At 38.0% G+C, this 27,399-nt stretch overlaps 1 protein-coding gene across 1 annotated transcript; it reads right to left on the bottom strand.

The window, feature by feature from the left end:
- Positions 1-3,061: 3,061 nt before the first annotated feature.
- Positions 3,062-27,313, bottom strand: LOC132776086 (uncharacterized protein C3orf20-like). The gene is made up of 10 exons (XM_060777300.2): positions 27,170-27,313; positions 25,716-25,836; positions 21,936-22,067; positions 19,607-19,717; positions 15,458-15,596; positions 15,140-15,356; positions 13,908-14,009; positions 8,232-8,496; positions 7,220-7,336; positions 3,062-3,246 (listed from the first exon to the last, which is right to left on the bottom strand). Exons 2-10 carry the CDS (start codon positions 25,821-25,823, stop codon positions 3,082-3,084), a joined length of 1,356 nt encoding a protein of 451 aa, XP_060633283.2. The 5' UTR covers positions 25,824-25,836; positions 27,170-27,313; the 3' UTR covers positions 3,062-3,081.
- Positions 27,314-27,399: the final 86 nt, after the last annotated feature.

Raw genomic sequence — 27,399 nt, forward strand, 5'->3', positions numbered from 1 at the left:
TTTGTATATAAATCATCTTGAATTCTTTCTACACGTAAGATCTTGGGTGATCTTGAAAAGAGAAATGGTTGTGGCATTCAGTAGTGAGCACAACCAGAAGTCTCAACCTATCATTTTCTGTGAAGTTTTTATTTTATATTTCTTTATCCCTACCTGTCAGTAGCATAACAAATGAATCTAGAAATATCATAAGCATCAAGAAGTATCTTCAGAAATTCTTCCTTGAGTGTTTTCAGAGTCGGTCTGCAGACTACTCTCAATAGAACTGAAAAGCAGAGACAAAACCCACAATGAAAATGTAGCCTCATCACTTTTATAATTTAATATTCATTGAATAATGTTCCGTTTAGAGCATTAAATGTTTGACACAGACCAACACAGACCAACAATTTGTAGCAAGCTTTGTATGAAGTTTATATGTTTTATCTTACTAGGTGCTTCATTAAGAAGCTGAACAAGTAGACGAGTTTGCTATGTTGGCCGCAACTGACAAACCAATGTCCCAGCTGTTAAAATATATCACCAATTTCTATTCCAGGAATCTGGAAGTTTTAGGTCAGAAGATGCACACATTTCTTTGCCAAAGGGTTAAGCATTCACTTTTCTATCAGAGTACAATCCAATGCAATGCTAGAATTAAGACTCACTGACGATAATAGTCTTTCTGAGTTAGCAGCACTATTCATTGCATATTTATACGTTTAATCCAAGGGGCCAGCTTTACTAAGGACTTACAGATACTTTCTGGCAGTATCTTAAACCTCTGCCCTTCCAGCTGTTGTGAGTTCCATTGTGATTTGACTTTTGGGACCTGGACACTCAAGTTGCACCATTTTAGCTTCTCAAGTGTTGGAAACATAGACTTTAAGTCAATATTCCAGTACTGAATATATTTTCATTTGAACATTTTTTGAATGCTTTTGGCTTTGCTTTCTCCTTTCACTCTATATAGGAGACTATTACAGATGAAGCTGGGGACTGAGAAAACTACACAGTGAGCCCCACATTCATATTACTTTTTAGCTGAACAACCTGGTTACTTCATTTATATTAACCTGAATGAATCACTCTGTGTATGTTCTATTGCTTTAAAGTTTAGTACAACCAAACTGTAAGATGCTCTTTGATGCTAATTGTAGTTAAAAGCACGCTTTGATTAAAGTCACTGCAAATTCACAGGCTCAAAAGGGTAGAACCTTGAGTAACCATTTCGAAAATGTTTCAGGATTTTTTACTTAAGGTGTTTTATTATAGAGTTCTTGCATAGTTGGTCTTTAGCATTTCTATTTGGTCTTTTCTACCCTTCTTGGCATATTCTGGCCAACACTGTTCCTTCTTCTTTAGCATCCGTACTTCAGAATCAATGGTTAAGATCTGTCTTTCTTCCTTATAGTACTTTTTGTACAATGTGCAGTAAAATAGCTGATGAGAGGGGCATGCTTTATCAGCACTGCAGGTATTTATCTATTAATATAGATGCTTGTTTATAATTTGACTTTCCTCTGAAGATTAATCTCTTGCTAAATGATCTTGGCAATGGCTAGTTTATGCAGCGTACAGTGCTGGCTCACTGTTGCAGGCACTTTACTAATGAATGTTGGGTTACTCCTGTCCATATACTTGCTGACTGAAGTGAGATTGGGTATTTGCAATTCCTCCTCTTGCATTACTTCCAAGGGACACCTTTAATGATCCAAATAAGGTCTTCATGGCTCTGCACCAGTCCAAGAGGAATCTTTTTGTAGGGTTGCTGCAGAAAAAACTTGCTAGTCAAGAATTGTAAGGGCTTATCAATAGAGAGAAATAGGCAGCAGCTGATGAAACTGAGGGTGCATACTGGTAACACAAAAAGATAATCTAAGGAAGGTTTTGTCCCAGGCCTCCCTGGTCTTCAGAGATGTCCCATGCAATATTGTGCTTCTTTAAGACAAAGGAGTTCATATTTTAAAGTTAAGTACAAAGCAGAAACCATATTGGCACCTTTTTGCACACCATAAACAGACAAATCGCCTCCAGAAATCAATAATTGCTCCAAAATACACTTTCCCAATCTTTGAAATGTTGTCTGTACACTGCCTCTCCACTATAGTGGCCTGCATCACCTTTGTGGACTTCTCTCTTCAAGTTTAGTCTAAAATTAAATTAATGCATTTGCCTGAGAGGTTCTTCATCAGTATGTTACTCTTAAGCAACTCCCTGCTGCTTCTGCTGCTCTTGGTTACTAGGAGTGGAATTTCACATATAATTATGACATTATACTGTTAGGAGCTAATTGTTTTATTTTTAGCAAGTAAACAGGGATGAGGTCTGTTGCACAAAAACTGGCCATTTTCAGTAGGCAAATCTATACGATGTTGAGTTGAGCTGCTTAATATATGTGACATATAAATTATGGAACTAAAGGTCTATTAGCTTCATCCAAAAGCTTGTAAGTTTTTCCCCCCCCTTTTTTAGTATTTTGAATGTTTGTCCGATACATTTTCAAATTGTATACAGACAAAAACAAACATTGAGGGAAAGTAATGTGTCCAGATTGTCATTCTTTCCTGTGAAAGGAATCACGCTTGGTTCCTGTCCTAACAAGAATGTATGTGTGTATATATATGAGGACGAGATTGTAGCCTTTTAAACAAGTAACTGTTTATTTCTTGTTTCTGAACTTCTCTATTAATTCTTTAAATGCTTGACTTAGATAAGCTGTACTTTTATATGACTTTCTGACTTTCTCCTGTCTATGATTAAAAACTATATTTCCCTGTTCTTTCTGCTGTTTGATAATGTTGCACTTATTTTTTTGAACACAACTCATTGACTATGTCTCATAAACAAAGTTACACCATTTTAGCCTACATAATTTCTTTTAGATTAACACTAGTTTCCTGGCACGTAACTTCTGATGGTTCAGTAGATTCACATACTGACTGAAAACATATTTAATCATAAACAGTGTACAAAAGTTGATGTACACATGATGGTTTGAAGCATCATAAGTTTGTATTCTAAAATTTTCCCAGTCTTTTGTCAAAACTACAGAAAGGTGGGTTGTAACAAAATTGGGCATTAATAAAAATGATTGCAAGGCTAGTCATGTAGAATATAATACCTGAATTTATAATCGGCAGGTAAATAGTAGCATCTATTGTAGTTGTTCCTTGTTAGGACAATTTGTTTCTGAAGGTCTTTCACAGATTTGCTGTATCCATTGAAAATATAGTTGGCAAAAAGCAGCTTTCCTTGGATGTACATCTGCCAAAAATAAGTAAGTGATCAGGCTTAAGAGGAATGAAAAAGCACTAAAAATGAGGACATGGCTTGACAGCTGAAATAATCGCCCAGTTCTGTTGACACTTATGAGAGTTGCAAAGGGTGGAAAGGTAACTGTATTTTCCAGAGTGCTTATCTAGTACAGAAGGTGTATAAAGATGGAGTGTCGCTTTCAAAAACACGTTTGCTGCTAAATAATGTTAACTAGGATGAAGTGTTTCCAGTCAAAAAGCAGGATGAGGATTAGTATGTGACAAGCACTTACTTCACTCTTCCCCATCTGCGATGTCTTGCCTGCAACTCATCACTAGTGACCATCTTTTCTCTTAATGTATTTATATAATACAGCTGATTGATACATTTGGAATGGCCACATATTGAATGCAAAGCATTCCTAAAATTTATATTCTGACATATTGTAAACTTAGGAAAACAGGCTAGTTTTGATCATTATGATTTGTACACACATAGTTCAATGATGCTAAATATCAATATCAGGTTCACTCACGCCATGGTGTTTCCAGTTTCTATGTATGATTGTGAAAGCTGTACAGTGAAGAAAGGGAGAAAATAAACTCATGTAAAATAAGATGGTGGACAAATACTACGAACTGCCCAAAGGACAAATAAATGGACCCTGAAGTAATTCAGGCCTGAACGTTCACTTGAAGCCAGACAGACTAAATTGATGCTATCATATTTTGAACCCCTACTTTGGTGGTTTTCAGAAAGAACCTGAAAACTTGGCTGTTCCAACGTGCCTTCTCAGATTAGGAACCCCACTACCAAAGCCCAGAAGCACCTTAGTAGAGTCAAGATCACCTTCACCGCACACTGCATTTATATTTTAATCCCATATCCCTCCGACACTTCAGCACTTTTAACCCTGTACCCCACTCCGGCTGGCTCAGTTTTTGATAATGTCCTGTTGTATTGCTATTGCTATTGTTTTTCTGCTTTAACTGTTTTATTTGCTATGTATTGTGTTGTTGTATTGTGTTGGGCTCCGGCGTATTGTAAGCCGCATCGAATCCCTTGGGAGATGCTAGCGGGGTACAAATAAAGTAATAATAATAATAACAACAATAATAATAATATGACTTATTAGAAAACACAATATGTTTAGCAAAGTGGAGGGCAGTAGGAAAAGAGAAATGCTACACTACAGGTACAGTACATTGATTCAGTCAAGGAAGCCACTGTCCTGAGTTTGCAAGACCCAAACTGGGCAACTGATGTTAAGGGCACTTGTAGGTCTCTCATTCATAAGCTTACCATACATCAGCCAACCTGACACTGAATAACACCCCCAATAAACTACAAAGTAAACAACAGGATTCTTTACCTTTGGAAGGACCTGAACTTGTAGCACAAAACTTACTTATTTTTAAAACAAGTGCTATTGATTTTATTGGAATCTATGCAGCCTTAATTTTTATGTTCCAGAAAACATCCACAGAAAGGGAATACTTACAATGTGAAAATCGTTTCTAACAGTGAAGAGTAATGTACAATAAAAGCATTTGCTTTTAAAACTATCTTTAGGAAGCTATTTATTACCTGGATCATACTTGGAGCTGTGTCAAAATTTTCGCAACAATATCACTGAAAATTAGCTTGGCATGTGAATATCAGTAAGTGCAGTATATTTCAGAAGCATTTCATTATCCATTAGGATTATGAACTAGAACATAGATTTAGGGGTACATCAATAAAAAGTTGCCTACTACTAATTCCTACATACCAAGTTGATACACTATAGAGATTGTCTCCTTTTGGCATGGCAGACATATAGGTTTTGAAGTATAATTGTGTGCATTTTTTGCAATTGTTCTCATCAGAAATTCATATGACCTGCTCTATCAGACTTTTATCTTCTGGGGGGGGGGGGGGGAGGAAAAAAAAAGGATCATGAAACTAACGGTATTACTATAGGTTTGTATTTAGGTAAAGCTTCTCCTAAATGGAGAGACTGCTGGATTAGAGAAAATCTAGAAAGAGGGCAGGGGAAGGATGATTCTGTTGAAGTTTTTACCAACGCCTTCCATGGAAGTTGAGCAAAGTCTTGACATAGCTATTTCTCCACCATGTACTCTCTAAACCCAACGTCCAAAGGATTATTGGGAAATAGGAAGCAGCATAAACAACTAGTTTTTTCAGTGAAGACAATCAGCTCAGATAAACCAACTTCAATAAATAATTGAACTTCCAGTTTCTAATACTTTGTTATTTTGTTTTTGCACAATACCTCACTAATACTTTAGAATAATGGTTATTTGTCAGATGTGTGTGTGTGTGTGTGCATGCGTGGAAACTATAATATATAAAACATAGTCTTATGCTTTCTACAAAAGTCCCGTTCTCAACTTGATGGGATTTTCTGCCGTGTAGATATGCACAAGATTTGGACAGCAACATAGATTTGACATGTTCTCACAAAACCCTGAAATGTCTTTTTACATATTATGTACCATTTCTGTTAATGATATATTCTGTGTTGTTGTAAGCAGGCATAACCAATGGATCTATTATTATAAAAGGGAGTCAAGTTGAATGCTTTAGAATCTGGAGCAACAGGTTCTAAGGAAACTGCCTGACAGTCAAAAGAGGTTGTATTACATCAAAATAGAAAACTTTGTTTATAGATCAATGGGATGTCAAACTGTGGAACGTGAGCCCTCTGCTGGGGAAATGTTCACATCACAATTTATTTGCATTATCTCTATATTACTCATATCAGGGCATTTCCTAAATATTCTAAAGGCACCAGATTCTGGCAAATCTTGGAAGCTGAGCAGGATTTGCCCTGGTTAGGATTTGAATGGGAGACTGCAAATATCAGGTGCTTAAACTATGTTTCATGAAAACAAATGGCAAATCCACCCCTGAGTATTCTTTGTCTAAGAAAACTCCATGAAACTGTATAGGGTCGTCATAAATCAACAAATGATTTGTAGCATACATATACCTATAAAGTAACAGCTAAGAAAATACTTTTTTGTGGGTGACAACAATAGGAACCCTGGATGAACTCTGAAGATCTTTTCTCTCCAAAGCAAGATGATACCTTGATGTGAGTTATTTCTGCACCCTATTTCAGTAGATCGGGGATATATCTCTACTTATTTTTTCTCTTATCATTCTCAGACATTCACAAAATATTACAGCACGAGAACACCTAAGAATTGATTATATGTTTAAAGGATAATTTAAAAGGGCGTTACAATATGTTTCTTCTCTATAGAAAATACATACACTTGAAATAAATAAGTGTTATTAAAAACAAATTTTGGCAAGCAGCTATAATTTTACTTTTGGAATATAAAACATCAGCCTATCCTGCCTCACAGTCTTGGAAAAGCAAACATACCATCTGCAAGGTACTGCATCAGAACGTGAAAGAGAAGGACATTGGGATGTAAAGGCTACATAGATACATGTACAGTAGAGTCTCACACAACATAAACGGGCTGGCAGAATGTTGGATAAGCAAAAACATTGGATAATAAGGAGGAATTAAGGAAACGCCTATTAAATGTCAAATTATGTTATGATTTTACAAATTAAGCACCAAAACATCATGTTTTACAACAAATCAACAGAAAAAGCAGTTCAATACCCGGTAACGTTATGTAGTCATTACTGTATTTACGAATTTAGCAACAAAACATCACAATGTATTGAAACAGCTGTGGATCCAGGTGGGAGGCAGACTGTGTTGGATAATCCAGAACATTAGATGAGTGAAGGTTGGATAAGTGAGACTCTACTGTATTGGTAGATTTTCAATTTCCTTATTTCAGTAGCATTTCGAATTACCAGAAGTCAACATTGACCTCTTTGGACCCTGTTCTGGTACATGCATAAGTCTGGTTTCCCACTGGCAGCCCTTCAATTGAAAAAGATAAATGAGTGCAAATAAACAGAAGTGACAGATAGGATAGCCATCACCTACCAAAAACATTCCAGGCCGAACGTTATGGCTTTTCAACAGTAATGAACCACCATGGCCTGTAAATTCATCTGCCGAGTTGATATCATATTTAAGCAGCCGAAAAGAATCCAGGCGGCCCTAGAGAAACACAAGTAGTAATCATTAAAGGAATATACCAGTGTCAGCAACAACAAATTTGATCAGCTGTTGACACAGTCTTCCCACCGATCAAGGCATCAGTAAGAACATTTTCTTATCCTACTCTTTGCTGCTCATACAGGCAGCTGGCCCAATAATTTGACTAGCTGAGGAATATCACTGATTGCCAAAATACTTCCATGCATAACAAATATATGTCACTTATTGTTTCTTGTTCACTTGTAGTTCCAGTGAGTGCCAAGAGGCTATTGCAGGTAAGAGGAGCAAGACACCAATACAATACATTTGGAGATCCAAAGACATGTATTTAGTCATAACAACAACATCACTGGCTGTGGATCCTACTATCAGATAATGTCCCTGTCATCCATTGGCATTAATTGACAAGAGTTGGTGGGACAATAAAATGTGCACCAATGCAAACTGCAACATTTTGGCAGCCATATTCTGGCCTTTTCTTTCACCTTAACATTTGTCTTTAACACATTGGGAGAATCAGGAGCTACATGCAATCCACATGTAATGACGTTGCTCTCATTTCTGAAGTAGATGCCAGTAAGTTAACACCTATGCCAGTAAATTGAAATTCTAACTTACAGTGTGTAATTATTTGAGGACTACAATACTGAACTTGGAGAAATTAATTTTTTTGAAATCACAACTCCCAAGAGTCCCTGTGCCAGCATGACAATTTCCTCACTCCAGAACAGTGTTTTTTGATGGTCTTTGGTGACCCTCTGACACCCCCTCATGACCGACCCCCAGGTTGAAAAACGCTGCTCTAGAAAATCCAGACAAGCAACTGAACATAAAACATCATTGCTTCTGCACTAGACATATGCATGACAGGGATATCAAGACTGGAGAGGCCCACCTGGGTGCAAGGCATACTTCTGTTCTTATTCCTCCTCTCATAGAGCCAGGCCAGGTGCTCATCTGACACAGGGTCATAAGCTGTTCCCAGTGAAGCTGCTATACAGACCACAATGATTTGCTCTGGGGAAGATACTTGGTTGTTAATAATGTGATCGTACTCCAGGTCTGTAACATATGGAATCTGATAGTTGCTGCATCTGCATGTCTTTGTTTCATGTCCCAACATTGTTCTTCGAAGGGCCACTGGACAGGCAGCGTAGAAACTACATAGTAAGAAAAGAATTGCACAAACAAGTTTTAAGTTGGAGCAGAGTTGAAATAGCAATAGTGTTACTAGTTCACACCTATTTCAATTTCCTCTGATTTCCAATTAATTAAAAGGTTGCTTCAAAAATGATCTCTTAGGCTGGATCTATTCTGCCCTTTATCCCAGGATGTCATCCCAGATTATCTGTTTTGAACTGAATTATATGAGTCAACACTGTCACATAATCTGGGTTAAGAAAATAATCTGGGATCAGATCCTGGAATATAGGGCAGTCTAGAAGGGGCCTCAGAGTACTTTGATTATCTTGCTTCTTCCACTTTACCTCCTTTGCACATACTTCACTCCATCTCTTGTTTAATTAAAGGTGCTCCAATATGTTGCTAGTATCTATGGCCTGTGGCAAACTGGCCAGGGTGCTCTCTTAAACATTAAACAGTACATTAAAAATGTTAATAGCCTTTTAGTAGTTTGAAAATATAATAGAAGTAAATTTATTTATTTCTTATAAAAATGAAATGATAGCCTTGCAGTTGTGGGAGGGTCTTTTTTTTTAGGAAGAAATTGAAGTCATGGTTCTTGGACCAGGCTTTTGGACAACAGACATAGAATTGGACGTGGAATTGGATATGGAGTTGTCTGGAATGGTGATACTGCTATTAATACTGTTTTTTACTGTTTTAATGAATGTTTTACTTATTGTTATAATTGTTATTATATTATATTACTTTGTTATATATAGTGGCATTGAATTGCTGCCAAATGTAAGCCGTCCTGAGTCCCCCTTTGGGGGTTGAGAAGGAATGGTATAGAAATACCGGAAAAAAATAAAAGGGATTCAAACCCTGCCATCCATAATTGTAGTCCAATACTGAAACCACTAAACCATGCTGGTTCTTCCCACCTCCCCCCAGAGCTGTATACCATTCTTCTTCACTGCAATTTACATAGGATTTCTGTGGAGTTCTCTTTAATTTCAGTAGTTAAATTGCAACATATTAACAAAACAATTTCTTGAATTATAGTTTGAAGGTGCTGGGATATCTTCAAACTATAATTCTCCTAAGAAGGTGACCTGACTTCTAAACCAATTTGTGCCTCTAGTCTTTAGATGCCCATTATTTTTCTCTTTCTTGTGAACTACCTTCCCCATGTATAAATCTTCCTGGAAAGCTTTCTTTGGGCCTTTATCCATTTATTTTTACTGCTTGGCAATGCCTAATACTAATTAAGCCACCTTTAACAGACCTCACAACCTCTGAGGATGCCTGCCATAGATGTGGGTGAAATGTCAGAAGAGAATATTTCTGGAACATGGCCATACAGCTCGGAAAACTCACAGCAACCCATCTTTAACCATTTCCTTGTTATTTTTCCTTTAAATAATATCTTGCCTTCTTCTCCCTTTATGTTAATAGCACACAAGACTCGAATGACATTAAATATGTATTAAGAACAAAGTATGGAATTTAGTTCAGCATTGCAATTTAATATGAAACATTGTCCAATAAGTGATGTAAAAAACTGAAAGTCAAAGGTGAAATCACTCAGATGGAAAGGTGTTTCTTATATGAATCAAAACCTAGGAAGGTTTTGACCTGTCGCAAGGCTGACACAGATATTTGTGGAGGGGTAAAGCAGACAAAGAAAAGAATTTCAGAAATCATCCAACCAGAGCTGCCCTCCTTCAAATATGGAACAGGTACAAAGATAGACTATACAGCAAGACTCCCCTCTGGTATTCACCCAATGAAGCGCAACACCTGAGGGAACTACCTAGAGAAAAATGGTTAACGTATGCCCAGCTTTTAAAAATAAATTTCCGAGAGACAAAACTAAAATCCCAGGAAGAACTAAAACAAATAGACAAAACCATTTCATGGTTCCAAATATCAACAAATACTAGAAAATTTCAAAATAGATGTTAAATTGGGATTTCAAACACAGGAAAATTTCTGGGACAAGATAATAAAAATAGAAACCAAGTTAATTAAAACAATATATCAACAATTGCTAATATGGGCAACGGAAACGGAGCAGGTAAAAGGGAATATGATCCAGTGGTCAAGAGATATAGGAAGACCAATAAACATGACGGAATGGGAGGAAGTCTGGCGCCAAAAAAATCAAATATACCTATGCATCCGAGATGAAAGAGAACTGGTATAAATCTTTTTACAGATGGTACCTTACACCTGACAAGATAGCTAAGTTCAGCAGAGGAAAAATTAAAGGTACATGCTGGAAATGCGGAAAGCATAAAGGAAATTACATCCACATGTGGTGGAAATGCAGTAAGATAAAAAGTTTCTGGCACGAGATTAACAAAATAATAGAACTAATAATAAAGGAAAAATAGAACCTAAACCAGAGGCAATGCTATTGGGAATTATAGATTCCATCAAGGATAAAAATTCGGACAAACTATTCTTTTATTTTACTACAGCTGCAAGAATAGTAATAGCCAGAGTCTGGAAATCTAAGGAGACCCCCACTGTGGATCAATGGTTGTTAAAAGCATGGGATATAATGAACATGGACATAGTAACTCAAAAACTATCTCAGAATATATCGAGACCAGCCAGGACCGATTGGACAAACTTTATAGAATATATTAAAGGGTTGAATAACGAAATTTATATCAGTATCGTATAGTAAGGAATCTCAAGGGAATATCAGTAAGAAACCGGCGAATAAGTGACAAACATTATAAGGGACAAAGCAATGTCCACTTCGTAATCACCTGCCCAGAAACTCCTGGAAGTATTTTAAGGACACTTGGGGTTGCAATTAAGGTGGTGGGTATGGTTATAGTTAAAGTTTTCACTGAACCCTCCCCCTCTCCCCCCCTCCCTACATATTGTAATTTCTCAGCAACAAATTATCGCATTACCAATTTCAATGATAAAACATTGTTCTTACCCCTTTTGTGAACCCAATTCTCCCCCCTTCCCCTTTTACCCTCATTACTTCCCCTCTTTCTATCAGCTCCTCAAAGAGCAACATATTCTAAATAAAAAACATTTTTTTAAAAAAAAAAAAACCTAGGATGATGAGAACCGAGAACAGTTGCATATGTTTCTTGGCCCATGCAGGTAATCAGATGAACAGAAGATAAAGCTCAAATTATAATAATGATTTGAAGAGTTTCAAAATAAATCACTACTGAAAAGAATGGAAGATAAAATATGTCACAAGGAAAGGAAGTACTAAATGTGAGAGTTTGATCATAGAATCATAGATTTGGAAGAGACCTCGTGGGCCATCCAGTTCAACCCTCTGCCGAAGCAGGAAAGTTACATTCAAAGCACGCCCAACAGGCGGCCATCCAGCCTCTGTTAAAAGCCTCCAAAGAAGGAGCCTCCTACTCTAGAGCAGAGAGTTCCACTGCTGAACAGCTCTCACAGTTAGGAAGTTCTTCCTCATGCTCAGGTGGAATTCCTTTCCTATCGTTTGAAGCCATTGCTCCACGTCCTAGTCTCCAGGGCAGCAGAAAACAAGCTTGCTCCCTTCTCACCATGACTTCCCCTCACATATTTATATAGGGATTACTTAAGAGAAGCTTTTGATAATTGAAGGAATTACTTAAGAGAAGGTTTTGACTGACAAATTCATGATTATTAAGAGAGAAATAAAATAATACAGACCAACATTTTCCCATTTCTAAGAGAAGAACCTTGTCTAATTAACAAGATTTTTCATGCATTTCTGTGAATACCGATTGTGCTAAGAGCAAGGGTTTTCAAGGCAAAAAGCCAAAAAAAAAGAGCTCTAATATGAGCAGAACATAAATAGTATAATTCCCACAACAACAACAAAAACAGCTGCGTGTTTAAAAGTCTAACACATCTGCATAGCTTTGATGCTTTTTCTGGTCTTGTGTGTGCTATGATAATCGAGCTGAACATATTTTGAAGACAGTGTGGATATTTGAGACTCTCTGTCACTGGATAACTAGAGATAAGATTCTGGGAAATGCTGCCGAAAGTAATACTAGGAGGCAAAAAACTTTTGTGGTGCAACCAGAAAAACGGGCTGGCAAGACTCCCATGGGTCTACCAGCAAAAACTTGATCCCACATCCATAGACTGGTGACCTAGCTGCACAGGAACAGGCTTGTTTACTCCAACTTTCCAACTGCTACAATATTGTGGAACTCATGAGAACAGCAATCAGCAAACTCCAAGTTAGGTTTACCGGATATATTTATGCATGAGGAATGAAATATATTTTTGAATTTCAGACATTGAGAGTAACAGGTAACGGTCTCACAGGAAAAGGGTTGCAGGATTTGAGTTTATGCATAAGTGGTTCTGCTGGAATCACAATGTTGTTAAGTAGTTAGAATATTGAATGAGGTCTGGAAAGAGCTACACTGAAATCTTCTCTCTGCTATATAGACTATTGGGTGTCTTTGACCATGTTGCATTGTCAGGATAGACAAATGGGGTGTATAGAACTGGCTATGCTGCCTTGAGCATCTAGGAACAAGGGCAGGACCTGACTATAAATAATAAATTACAGTTGGAATATATTACATGGTTCCAACTGTTATTTTTTCTCTATTCTTTGAAGAGATGGACACAGAGAGGTAATGAACATGTATTTGAGGTAATAATGAGGCTGCAGTCCTATATCCACTGGCCTGGGAGTGTGTTCCATTGAACACAATAGGTGGACATGTATGAACTATACTGCAAGTAATACACTTGAGTAAAGAGTGAGGGCCAGATATAGCTCATTTATTTATTTACAGTACTTATATTCCACCCTTCTCACCCCAAAGAGGACTCAGCGTGGATCACAGAACACATACACAGCAAGCATTCAATGCCAATTATACAATCACAAGACAGATAGAGATATATTTAGGCTTTTTCTCATCATTTGGCATCTTTTGGGGGCTGTGCTCATTTCTGGCCACAGGAGGTGCTGTTGGTCTATCTCTTTGCCAAAGAATTTTATTTGTTCATAAACTTTCCTCTGAAACGGCATGCCTAAAATACCTCCCTGCTTAATGTGGTTCATATTCATCTACTCACATTGCTGTTTTCGATCCACTATGTGGGAAGAAGAGCTGGCTGAAGGTCAGGAGCTCACCCTGACCCGGCTTCAAACTGTCAACCTTTCTGTTGGCAAGAATTACTACAGCTGTAGATGGTGATTAACCTGCTGTGCTAAAGCTGGTCCTAGCTCATGGCACCTTCCTAGCAGGTCTAGCAGCTTCTCCTTCTAACATGCAGCAGTTGGGCTTCCCTTCAATGCTCAGTGCAGCAGGAGTGGGTCTGGACGGTTACAGCTTGGGTACAAAACATTAGCCATTCCTATGTACTGCAACTGCCTTGACATAGCATTTAGCACTAGAGTCTGCCACTTATTTAACTCTGATTTGAATTTAGTATCTCTTACCTTTTGGATGATGGAGATGCTGAACGTTCTTTTTTCTTTAAAATTAAGTGAGAAAGGACTGCCTGATTTGTCTTGAAAATGCTGCCCAATAATTGGGGAGCTCTGCAAGTCAAAAAAGCCACAGTTAAATGCAATTTGGAAAGTCAAGCAGAAATGTGAAAAAACTGCGCTATTCTAAAAATATTTTCCCAACTGTATAAAACCCATTTCTAAAGGCTACTTCACATGTTATATCTTTTTTCACAGTGTATATTTAATATTATGAACCCATGCTCCTCTGCACAATTTTAAAGCATAATGGGCCCATTGCTCATTTCCTAGACATCTTAAGAGAAATACAAGATAAAGGCACATAGTAAACTTTTTCAATTACCCTTATCAGTTATCACAGATCATCACCCACTTTTCTAGAGAGCATACTTCCAAATTGAGAGGCTCTGGTAACTAATCATTTAGAACAGTGGTTCTCAGCCTGTGGGTCCCCAGTTGTTTTGACCTACAACTCCCAGAAATCCCAGCCAGTTAACCAGCTGTTAGGATTTCTGGGAGTTGAAGGCCAAAACATCTGGGGATCCACAGGTTGAGAACCACTGATATAGAAACAGAGAAAAATCTTACAGTGATTGTACATCTGTCATTTTGGAATATTCTCGACATTTTTTTCCATGTCAGGAGCGACTTGAGAAACTGCAAGTCAGTTCTGGTGTGAGAAATTGGCAAGAATGTTGCCCAGGGGCACCTGGATGTTTGATATTTTACCATTCTTGACATTGCTTTTAGTTTTCCCTACATCCTTTTTTATCCTTTCAGAAAAGAGAAGTAATATAATACAATCAATTCTGAGTCACACAACCCTATTCTGCGTCACATATGGAACTTATCCTTAAAACTCAGCTAAATGCACAATGAATTAAACCCTTGTGCCGGCAGGACTGAAGACCGACAGGTCGGAGGTTCGAATTTGGGGAGAGCATGGATGAGCTCCCTCTGTCAGCTCCAGCTCCCCATGCGGGGACATAAGAGAAGCTTCCCACAAGGATGGCAAAACATCAAAACATCTAGGCATCCCCTGGGCAACATCCTTGCAGATAGCCAATTCTCTCACACCAGAAGCGACTTGCAGTTTCTCAAGTCACTCCTGGCACGAGAAAAAAAAAGCTGAATGCTGAACTATTTTTCCTCATTGGAATGTCATTAAATAGACAGGTATGCTTGGCTTCCTTGGCTTTTACCTAGAAGACAAAGATGGCAGTTCCTGTGTTAGGTAGCTGTGTGCTGGAGCAGACTGGAAAAGAGTAGCATTCTGTGATAAGGAGGCCTCATGTTCACCGTGCTTTTCTTCTTGTGTTGTGTGTGGGTCCAGAAAAGCACTCACAAATTGTGGTTGGCAGTTTCTGCCACATCTCTGTGGAAAAGTCGAGTTTTTACGTATAGGTGGTGAGCTGATTTCTGAAAGACAAAAGACCACCAGAGCCAACCCAGATATCAAAATATAAACATAGCTGATGAATGTAAATAAATTCAGAAATGATAGTAAAATAAGGACTGACCAAAAGCTATCCGGTAATATTCCAACCAGTCTTCCAGGATGTTCTTAATTTTCCGCTGTATTTGTCTTAATTCTCTCATAGCATTGAAATCTTTCATGTGGTTTAGATTCTCTTCTATTTTCTTTGTCCCTTTAGATGTCTAAGGAAAACACAATGACCATGTGAAATAATTATTTCTTTTACGAAATTCAAAATAGCCAAGAATTGTTAACAAATATAAAATACTGTGTTTTTTGATGGTCTTTGGTGACCCCTCTGACACCCCCTCGTGACCCCCCCTAGGGGTCCCGATTCCCAGGTTGAGAAACACTGAGTTAGAGCAAGTATACAAAGGCAGGATGGCTACTAACAGACCTCACTTCACTGCTGAGTTCTTAAGAGTATTTCTTTCAGCAGCTTACATTAATTTGAAAGGCACCATTTCAAAATATAAAATTTCCTTGCTGAAGCAGAGTGAAAGGAAAATAATGTACTTAACATGCCCCTAACATTTCCCTAGGGGAACTCACTGGGTTTGGAAATTACACATATTTCAAAACCTACGTAATAGAACTGTTATTAAAATCTTGTGCAAGCAGCTAATTCAAGCATTAACTGACTGAAATTTTCACAAGATATATAAAATACAATGTCATAGGTACATAATTAATTTGCCATTGCAGTATTAGCTGTCATTTCAATAAAACAATGAGTACACGGCCACATTGAAAATCCCATTCTTTCAGCAAAATATGAAGCCAGATGCTAATGTGAATTGTTAATTTGAATTCTATTTCCATGCCAAAACAAAACAAAACAAAACAAAATAACTTCAAGCCAGATGGTTCTGCGTCATTATATTTATTACTATAAACATGCATCAGTATTTTTAAAGAATCCTGCACATTTTAATGAATGTTTTAGGGGGCCTGTAGTCAGGCACTATATAGTATAAATATGTGCAGAAACATAGACATACTCGATTAACATCAAGCAGTAAAAAGGTTCAATATGCCACTTTTATAGAGTGCCACAAAAACTAAGCAACTATTTTAAAGAGATCTTATCTGTTTAATATATGTTAGCTATGTTAAGATATGACTAGCATAAACAAAGGGGAACTACAGTAGTCTCACTTATCCAACATAAATGGCCTGACAGAATTAGGATAAATAAAAATGTCGGATAATATGGAGTCTCCTACTGTTACCCGTCCAACGCAGCACAGAATACTAACAATAGGGACTCAAAGGGTTAATGCCTCAGGGGTAAAGTGACCCAGCAGGAAGAGCCCAGATGCGGAAGAGGAGCGTAGAAATCACAGTGGGAAGGAGGGAAGATATTTCCGCTTCAGGTCCTGCCCCCCCCCCCCCCCCGCTTTCCTCTCTACTCCTCCTCCTCCTTGTCTTGCCTTTTTCACTTATTGGGAATGGAGAGAGAATTGGGGAACTCTCCTTTAATTGAAGGGGAAATGCTGGAGGAAAAGGGGAGCATCGGATTAGACAGAACGTCGGATAAGCGAAGATCGGATAAGCGAGACTACTGTACTCCACAGCCTCTGACATAATTTTATGAATCTATTTCATATTTCTACTGTACATTATTGTTCAATAGTGGATGGCCATGGCCAAGATTGTTATACAAAAAATGGGGTGAGTTTTTCAAGGATCAAGGTTGGAGTAGATATATGTATTAAGGAAAATAACTCAGTCTGGTGGTCATATATGCAGGCGCTACTCATTAAGGCCAGTAAGTTTGGGCCACACCTGGTGGGGTATAACTGGGTGTGTTTTGGGATACATGGTGATCGCTCCCTTGGGAGTTGGAGAAGCCATGCTCTTTGCATTTACGTGATGCGTACAAGGACTATGCAAGTTTTGTTACTCTATAGGAGGGGTCCTCAAACTAAGGCCCGGGGGGGGGAATACGCCCCTCCAAGGTCATTTACCCGGCCCTTGCTCAGGGTCAACCTAAGTCTGAAATGACTTGAAAGCACACAATAACAACAACAATCCTATCTTATCAGCCAAAAGCAGGTCCACGCTTCCCATTGAAATACTAATAAGTTTATATTTGTTAAAATTGTTCTTCATTTTAATTATTGTATTGTTTTAAAGTGTTTTTTGAACTACAAATAAGATATGTACAATGTGCATGGGAATTCATTCATGTTTTTTTTCAAATTATAATCCGGCCCTCCAACAGTTTGAGGGATTGTGACCTGGCCCTCTGTTTAAAAGGTTTGTGGACCCCTACTCTATAGGATTTATTTTTGATGCAATGCCACAAGTTTATGTTTTTGACTCAGCTGAATAAGAGTAAATTTATGTTTCCTCTTTCATCTGTGTGAAGCTACTGTGTCTTTGATGGACTATAGTCCACATAAACCACAACAAAGACATCATTATATGCAGCTCTCTCTTTTGTTTATCACCATATACACACAGAGAATTCACTGCTGAGCAGACACACTGCAATGTTTAGCACAGGGTTGGGCAACTCTGAGGGACTGGGGGCTACATAGCTGGCCAGGAGATCTAGCACATGGGTGGAAACCTTCGACCTTCCAGATGTTTAGACTAATGTTCCCATACTCCCTTACCACTGATGATGTTGAGTGGAAATTCTTGAAGTTAACATCCAAAGGTGCCTAATCCCAGTCTAATTTTTTAGAAGGGTGTTTTTTTGGTGGGGTTTTTTTTTTTGTAGTTTAACCTGACATGATGATACATGGGTTGCTGCTCGGCAGCAATTAACCATTTTATGAGCTTTGCTTGGAGCCTACCACTAATTATCCCAAATGCTGACAAGAAGAACAAGCAGCAGATGTTGTCATTTAAAATGGGAGGACTGAAAAGATCTCTTTGACTCTTTCCTTACCTGTTTTGTCCTTCCAGAAAAGAATGTAGGCCGTTAATAAAACAAGCAAATTCACAAAAAGGTGGCTTTTGAACAATCATGTGAATGGAAAAATACATGACCATGATATTTGATTAACACAAATTAAAAAACTACTATCTATGCAAAAATTTCCAGCAGACAAAATCAAAAGTTCATTGAAAAAACTAGGCAAATATACTTTTGTTATTTGTTTTAAAGGAGCCTCCAGTGGTGCAATGGGTCAAACTCTTGTGCCGGTAGAATTGCTGACTGACAGGTCAGCGGTTCAAATCTAGGGAGAGTGGGTTGAGCTCCCTCTGACAGCTCCAGCTCCCCATGCGGGACATAAGAGAAGCCTCCCACAAGATAGTAAAACATCCAGACGTCCCCTGGGCAACGTCCTTGCAGATGGCCAATTCTCTCCCACCAGAAGCTACTTGTAGTTTCTCAAGTCGCTCCTGACACAAAAAAAATGTTTTAAAATATCATTGAAAATGTGAGAAAGTCAGCACTAGACCTCTACAATTGAGGGACCATTACAAAAAACAAAAAACAAAACTCTCCTCAGTCACTATCTATAAATCACATCTGAAATAGAGACAACTATGTTCTCCTGTCACCCTTTGTTTACAGTTGTCTTTTACTCAGTTTCCTCTGTTTTGGATATCTTCTGTGATCTTTATTTGATCTTCTCTTGTCTTATTCTTTCAACCCTTTCTTTCATACCATATTTCTGGCTTCATTCTTTCCTGTCCTTTTTATAGTCTCTTCCCTTTACAGTTCTTCTGAGCTACAAACTATATAATATCCATTCAAAGCTAACAATGTAAACATAGATGACAAGGAATAACTAAGCAGTTTCTCAACTCCAGATCTGATCTTCTCTGACACACTTTTCTTTTTCCTTGTCCCCTAGTGCCTCCTGTGAACTTTTCTTCTACTTTTGCATCTTTCCTGTTTTTCCAGGCTTCCATATCTCAATTTTTCTGCTTATTCATTATTACCCACTTCACCAGTTTCATGCAAAGCATCCAAGGTATTATAGCATCCAAGCTTCAAGCTAAGCATAACACAAGCAGCTGCGGTTCTTAATACATCTGCCCTTCATTTCTATTAGATTTGCTGAGACAAGTTCTAAGGTTATTGTGCAATTTTATGGCACAACATTATATGTTGTATTTAATTTTAAAGGGATGGGTGGGATAGTGGGAAATGCCCAGAAAGCTTAAATTGTAGTAATGCAGTCCGGAAATAACATTACATTTACTTATATTACTGAAAATTGCTTACTTCCATTTTCAGAGATTTGTTTTCTTCCTCCTCCTTGAATGTTCTGTGGTGTGTTTCAGTAAAGGCATTAATCGATTTAGATAACAGCCTAACTTCTGAGAGTATCTGACCCTAAAAAAACAAAGACAGGAAAGGCAACAGATATTATGTGCACCAGCTGGTGTTGTTACCTTTTGTCTCTTTTTTAAAGACTCTCAGGACTGAGGACCTACGAGAATGGGAAAATATCAAGGCTTAATCTTTTTTTTGGTTCCATTTACCTGTATATTCATAGTTTTGTAATATCCTAATACTTTGTACTTCCCAAATACCCATTTTTAAAAAGACTGAATTCTGAAATGTTTCCCAAGTCTAAGGAAATTATCACACAAGGCAGGAAAATCACAATTACAAAAGGACAACAGGAGCTTTGCCTTTGGACTTGTCACATGACATTGATCCCTTCCTGTTACCCTCCATTGGGAAACAACCTGTAAAAGCATTTATTTCACCATCATAAACCATCAATTAATGACCTCCTTTAAAAACAGAAATGCCCTGCAATGCTGTTCCACTGAGAGAGTGGCAGGAAAGAAGTAATGTCTTGGGACAGATCCCTGGCAAAGATGCTGTTGTCTTGCTATAATTGCAACATCCCTCCTTATATACAGGCAACGTTTCAGAATTCAGTCCTTTTTCAAAATTGCTATTCACAAGATTAGTATTAGTATTTAAATGCTTTAGCAATATTACAATATTTAAGCAGTAGGATTATTTTCTTTTATTTCTAGTCCTATTTTATTCCTTTTTCCATTGCTTAACATCTGCTGAGTCTGGGTCCCAAAAAAATTCATTATGTTTCCTAGTGGCTATTACCTTAGCTAGTTCTGGTAACAGCCATGGAGCTAAACATTTAATTTCAAGAAATAATGGGTTAATTTAAATTGGCTTGGGGAGTGGGAATAAAACTCCTTGACAATGCTGAGAGTTGCCTAGGAATATTTTGGAATGGTGAAGATATCATATAGATCTTCAAAATAAAATTGGTTTGTACAGGAACAAACTCTGGGATTTTTAGAGACTTTTTTCTTACCTGAAGGGACAAAAAAAAATCAATTATTCATTCTAACCAGAGTATATTCATTATATCAATTTGGAAATCAACATTTTTGTAGATCCCACTGTTTCAACTAGCTAGGCCTAGCAAGTGGATGTAGACCAGTGGTTCCCAACCTGTAGTCTGTGGACTACCAGTGGTCCCCACTATTACTACACCATTACCTCAAAACCATGCAGCAACGAGAACGACTGGTCTCTCAAAACTCTCTTATAGTACAGAGGCAACGGGGAAGTCGGGAGAGAAGAGGCTGATTACCCATGTAAGGTTACTACTACCACATCAGCTCTAGATTGTTAAATATGGTTTTCTGTGGGTGATCAGATGGTTTCAACTGTAATAACAAGATGTACGTTTTCCTGTTATGGAAATACAGTTGGAATTGCTGCCTTGTTACAAAGTAGATCAAAACACAGCAACCTTGTCAAAAAATAGCAAGACTACCCATGTGACTGCAAATGAGAATACTAGTAATAACACAAATATATTGCCATTTTTTGGACTCCTAACCATGATACAGAAGCAAAGCCATGCTTCTTAGTCAGCATGGCTTTGGCTACATCGTTCTTCTGTAGCAAGGAGCTGCTGTCTTGTTTCTTTCTCTTTTTTGACATGCAGCCTTAAAATCCAAAGAGAGTATGAGTTCACATGTGCAGAGAACTGCTGCAAATGGTCCCAGGATTTATTTCCATTGATTTCCTTTCATCTTTGAGTGTAAATCCTCTTTAAAAAATAAGGGTTGTTTACACAGGGATTAATCTATTTTTCTGTCACAGCAATTCAGTGAGATAAAAAACCCATGCATTATATAGAAGATAACAATGCCTGCTATACATCCAAGGCCAACGTCACTATTGTAACTGTCTAAACATGCCATAATCCAATGACTTAATCTGTGAGAGCTGTAACAGAGACCATTCCGACTGACTTCTATATCAATGTGGGATTGTAGTTTGAATTTGATGGAGAGGCCCATTTGCATAGGAACAATTTGTGCATGAGAAAGAAAACACAGAGATAGGAGTCCCATTAATGGGAAACTGTGCCTCTTTATTCTCCTTATTCTATTCTTTCTGACACCCCTGCACCACATTTGTTTTATTCTTCCCCAGATGTTTTCTTAACAAAAATATTTCATGTGTAAACATTGAGTTATACTCTCTGACTGCCGATGTGCAGGCTTTAGAGAGCTTGATCTTGTATGGTCTTGAATATTAAATTGTTCCAGCGTACCAGATTTTTTAGCCGTGGAACAGCCACACCTCGTACTGGTGACAAAGACAAATTCACAGTTTCATGCTCCCACTTGTAAATCAAAGAAACAGCAAAGCGTCCAGCAATCCTCACCATAATGTGCTTGTTAACCTAGAGTAAGACAAAATAATAATGTGTTCTATATTGTTCAGACAGCAATATGTAAATATTTTCAACTCAATACAAAAAGTCAGCTAGTGGCATCTGAAATAAAATGTTGCAGTGTGAAGTACTCCTGTTGAGAGCTTTAGGAAATCAGCCAATTTCCTTTCAGTTGCACTCACTTGCCAACAACCACCCAGTCGGTTCCCTTTAAAGACTACAAACCACTGAATTCTCTAGCCCCGTGGTTCTCAACCTGTGGGTCCCCAGATGTTTTAGCCTTCAACTCCCAGAAATCCTAACAGCTAGTAAACGGCCAGGATTTCTGGGAGTTGTAGGCCAAAACACCTGCGAATTCACAGGTTGAGAACCACTGCTCTAGAAGGTATGGTCACTGACATAAGTCATAGTCCCAAAGAATTTTTCCAAGCTCAGTGTTTTGTGACTGGCTCTTCAGTGTTTATGATGTGTGTGTGGCTGAATCTACATGAGTACGGTGTCCCAGGCTCACTGCATTGTATCCTCTTTACTGTCATACACACTTCATTTAATCCAAGCTGAAATGTGTTTGTGAAGCCACACATACAAAAACCAATTGCCCCCTCTCCCAAATACAGAAACACCACCTTTTCTAGATGCCATTATAAACATGAGTACTATTTCATGGCAAGAATGATCAGATGACCCGAGTGACTACCTGTCCTAGGTAACCATCCACCATGGTCCTTCCATCCCTGATTCTATCACAATCCCAATTCAGGAGTCAAACCTCACGTTTTTTTGGGGGAAAGGTTCTTTCCAAAAACAGTAAACTGAAGTTGTTTTTAAAATTGCCCTCAGGCTTCAAAAATAAGTCTTTTCACACTAGAACAAGATGTGTTCTAACAAGAGTGGGATCAAGGTAAGGACACATTATTTAGCTTCTGCAGATTCAACTTTCCTATGTATACATGGATGTTTCCCCAGTCATCCCCCAAAATCACAATTGTATTTGTACTTTGCAAACATTGATCCCTCTCTCTTATGCTTTGCTGAACATAAGCATGTCTAAATATTAGAAAGGGAATGAAACATTTTTTGTCTAAAACGTCTCAGTGAAAAAAAGTCTTGATTCTATAATTTAGGGAGAAATCATCATCATCATCATAGTCATCATCACTTTATTTATACCCCACCACCATCTTCCCAACGGGGACTCGGGGTGGCTTACATGAGGCCAAGCCCGGACAACATATTTATTATTTATTTATTTACTTTATTTATATACCGCTTTTCTCAGCCCTCAGGTGACTCAAAGCGGTGATATTACATATTACAGCAAAATAAAACCAAAACATAAGCAACAAGCAACAGCATCCAAATTACATAAAAAACATATGAATACAATAACAAAATAACATTCCAGTTATCTCAGAAGAAAACTGTGATCACGTGCCTTCAGATTCCTTGCAAATTATTTTCCAGCCATTCTTCCAATTAAAACTTGGAGAATTAGGAAAATTCGTAGTTTTTATGGTTTGAGCTAACAAGAAATGCTAACAATCTGTTTGCTACTATTTTTCTTTTAATTTTTATTTCAGTTTTAAGTAGCATTTTAAACCAAATGATGTCAACTAAGTAAAAGACTGAATTTCTGTCATCATCTACCAGTTTTTCTGTCTCCATAGTTATGTTTCTTACCTATATGACATCAATGGAAGTTATTCAAATGGCACACACACACACACAAAAGTCTTTCCTTAAACAAGGATGAAGGATATTTGAACTTCACATATGAAGACAATATTGGTAGGTCCCTCCTTCAGGTCATTTCAGTCCGGGATATGTCTTTCTCTCAAGAAGGCCAGCCGTCAATTTCCAGTCATTTCTTGAGAAAAGCACCCACCTGGGCCTAAAATGCTGTGAAGTGGGCCAAGAACATGATGAAATTGGCCCTAAGTAGTGTTGGCAGGCAAATGAGGCAATGATCATAATTTCTTCCCAGGTTTCTGCCAGGACGCTACAGACCTCCAGGGTTCGGTGCCCACCCAAATCTGTTCCAAACCTTATTCTGGGCACATCCCCAAGTATAAAACCCTGCCTATACAAGAAAGTAATTATATAGGTGCGTGCATCACCTCTTACGTAAATTGGAATCACTTTAGCTTACTGTAAAGTGTTCAGACAAAGAAGTCAAGAAACAATTAATGGTCTTTAGGCACATGTGTTTGAAAACATTTGTGTTTTCAATTTTTGAGAATCCCAGTTTTATCCTCACTCTTTGCTACTGAAAGATGCCAGTGTTTTGAAATTTCACTTTAGAGGACTACGACTGCCAGAATCACAAACCTAGCATCCCAAAGGGAGTTTCCAACCTCAGAAACAAGAAATCAGAGATGATTAAAGAGATACCTTGGTCCCTTTAAAGCAGTGGTTTCCAACCTGTGGTCCGTGGACCACCAGTGGTTGGCAAAAACTAAAATATGCAGATCACCATTACTACACCATTGCAACGAGAGCAACTAGTCTTGTGAAACCTTATACTGCCAAGACTTATTAAATATGGTTTTCTGTGAGCGAGCAGATGGTGACTACTGGATGGCATTTGTTCTGTATCAGAAACTAGAGCTGATGTGGTCTATCCAATGCAATGTACTGAATCAGCACCCCAAATAATCAAAAAGAATCTAAAGTTGACCAAAAACTGATTCGTAACCCTTTTGATTCTAATGTTGGAGAGTGGTCCCTAGTCAAAGTGGTCCCTGATTAAAAAAAGGTTAGGAACCACTGCTTTAACGTGACCAGCTACTGCAATAGATAGAGCTTTGTATTTTTTGTATATGACAACAGTCATTATTTCTGAACCTGACTACTCAGTTCTAGGTGGTGATAACTGTGTAGGTCACCAGCACATTTGCACTAGCATAAGCTCAAGAGGTGAATCTAGAGAAGGTGAAGCGGGTGTACAAGAAGAATATGGTCCTGTGCAACAAATGTGAAGCAATCTTCCAAGAACTTCATACGGTGCTATATGGATGTAAGGCAGGCTAGTGTTCTACCCTATGCTAATTTTTCAATGTTCACTTTCTGCAATTATAGTTAAGTGTGTGGTGAAATCATATCTCAACACACCTTGCCAGGTGTAGTATGCTTTATTAAGTGACGCAATGCAGGCCTCAGCTATTCCTACTATAGCTGCTGTGAATGAATGATATTCTGCTATCAGATAATGGGGTTAAATTATCTTCAATTCTGATTTTGCATGATAAGAATGAAAAGGCCTTTCCCTGAATAGCTTAGCACGTCATGGTTTGGACATGTTCTCCTGTGGAAAAAGGGAGGAACAGCAGATATGCCAAAGGGCTGAAGTGCCACCATTTTCCCAGACCCTCTTTTCTTTGCACTATGAGTCAGTGTTCATTGGTATTTCCGGCTGTGCTGCTTCATAGTGGGAGGAAGAAAATTAACTCATGTCTCCTTTTCCTCAGGGAACAGGGAAGAATTCTACTGTGAGTAAGCTCAGGTAGTTAACTACTTATTCTAGGCCGGGCTGAACAATTGATTTTTGCCATAAAAATATTCCAAGAAGCCAAAGAAAACAAAAACATTTTTATTTTAAAAAGACAAGAAGAAGGGAAGGAATAAAACCAATAACAAATAAAGAGAACAGAATATTACCTGTACAATAACTGGGTCATCAAGCTTTCCTGCTCCAGGCCATTTCCACTGGCGTAGTATTTCTCCATCTTTATTAGTCACCATACCGCCTTCCTGATTAAATATCATTGCTATGTTGTTGCTGCAGAAACCAAAAGCCAGTTTTTCCGGACACAGTTTAGAGAAGCATAATGAGCAAACCCAAGCACTCAACTTTGATCACAGCCTTTATGTTTCATTTAATATGATAATCTGAATATTTATCATTTCATCATCATAATTTTCTCACAGACTATATTCTAGACAGGTATGCATTATAGATCTAAATGAACTTTCCAGCCTTAGAGATAAGCTACTAGGCAGAAGGAAACTGGCTTCCCTCACCATCTTCCCTGTCTCCATACTTATTACCTTCTTACCTATAGGTCATCCAATGGAAGTTAGCTGCAGTCCCTAATTACTATATAAAATCAAAATACATTAATAATTCTATGTTGCTTTGATTTCTTTAAGAATTTATTCTAGACAGACTTCACAGATACCCATTCTGTTTTCAGATACCCATTCTGTTTGTGGTTCATCTGTGAACCACAAACCAATACATATTATTGACACATAAACACATCTTATCTTAGAAACATGTTAGTACAAGAAAGAGGCATGCTTTTTCCTACATAGTCTGATAGCCTGCACAGAATGAGAGCACCAAGGAAGACGCAAAAGAAGGAGTACTTGCTTGAATAAAACATTTCTAGCATGGCACAGAATTGATCTTCTGGACTAGTTTGATGGAAAGTTTTCTGCAACTGAATTGTTTGCACTTTCAATCATAGGTTAGTAATATCCACAGTATCTTTTTTCCCATTCTACTCTTCCTATTATTTGGGACCAGCACAACAAAGACTTCGAATCAAATGCTTTTTGTGAATTCATGCAAAGGATATCTGAAATCTGCATGGAACATCTCTAGCAAGGAGGAAAATGAACAGGACAGGCATTGATTTCATGGAGCATGTTGTGCACAATCTGTCTTACTAGCTGAACTAAATAATTCCCTTCTGGTTGTACAGTGTAGTCCTCAGGTCTATTACATTAACAAAAGAGAAACTCAGGAAAGAGTACAACATTCCCAGTGCTGCAACCACACCTCTTATGCTTTGCTAGTGCTGTGAGCCAACTAATTTATGTCTTCACACAAGTACAACCAGATGGATCAGTTACACCACACCATGTACTCATAGTTAGAATGGGTTAGACACATATTTTCCAAAATCAAAGTTAGCTTAGGAAATCTGTAATGTCCTATTTGGGGCAAACAGGAGAATCTGAGACATACTCAGTTCACAATGGAGATAGTTACATTGGGAAGCAATGCTTTGAATCATATAATGCGTTCAGGAGACATATACAACTTAGTATCAGAACATCTGACCAGGTCAACATATTAAGAAGTTCTCTAAAAGAATTCTTCCTACCTGTTAGGAAAGGAAATGCTGCCATGTCCAAATGGAGTAAATGTTCCAAGTAAAGCACAGTCAGGAAAGTCACTGAATATGTTGGTATACAAACCACCACTGGGAAGACCAGAATAACTCTGGCAGACTGCAAAATGTCCAGAGGGATAAGTAAACCGACAGTCAAGGAGCTTTTACCATTTCTCTCAGAAAATAAGATCTTCTCCAGGTATTTAAATACAATGCATTTT

The sequence above is a fragment of the Anolis sagrei genome, chromosome 5 (assembly GCF_037176765.1).
Source record: "Anolis sagrei isolate rAnoSag1 chromosome 5, rAnoSag1.mat, whole genome shotgun sequence".
Lineage (NCBI taxonomy): Eukaryota > Metazoa > Chordata > Lepidosauria > Squamata > Dactyloidae > Anolis > Anolis sagrei.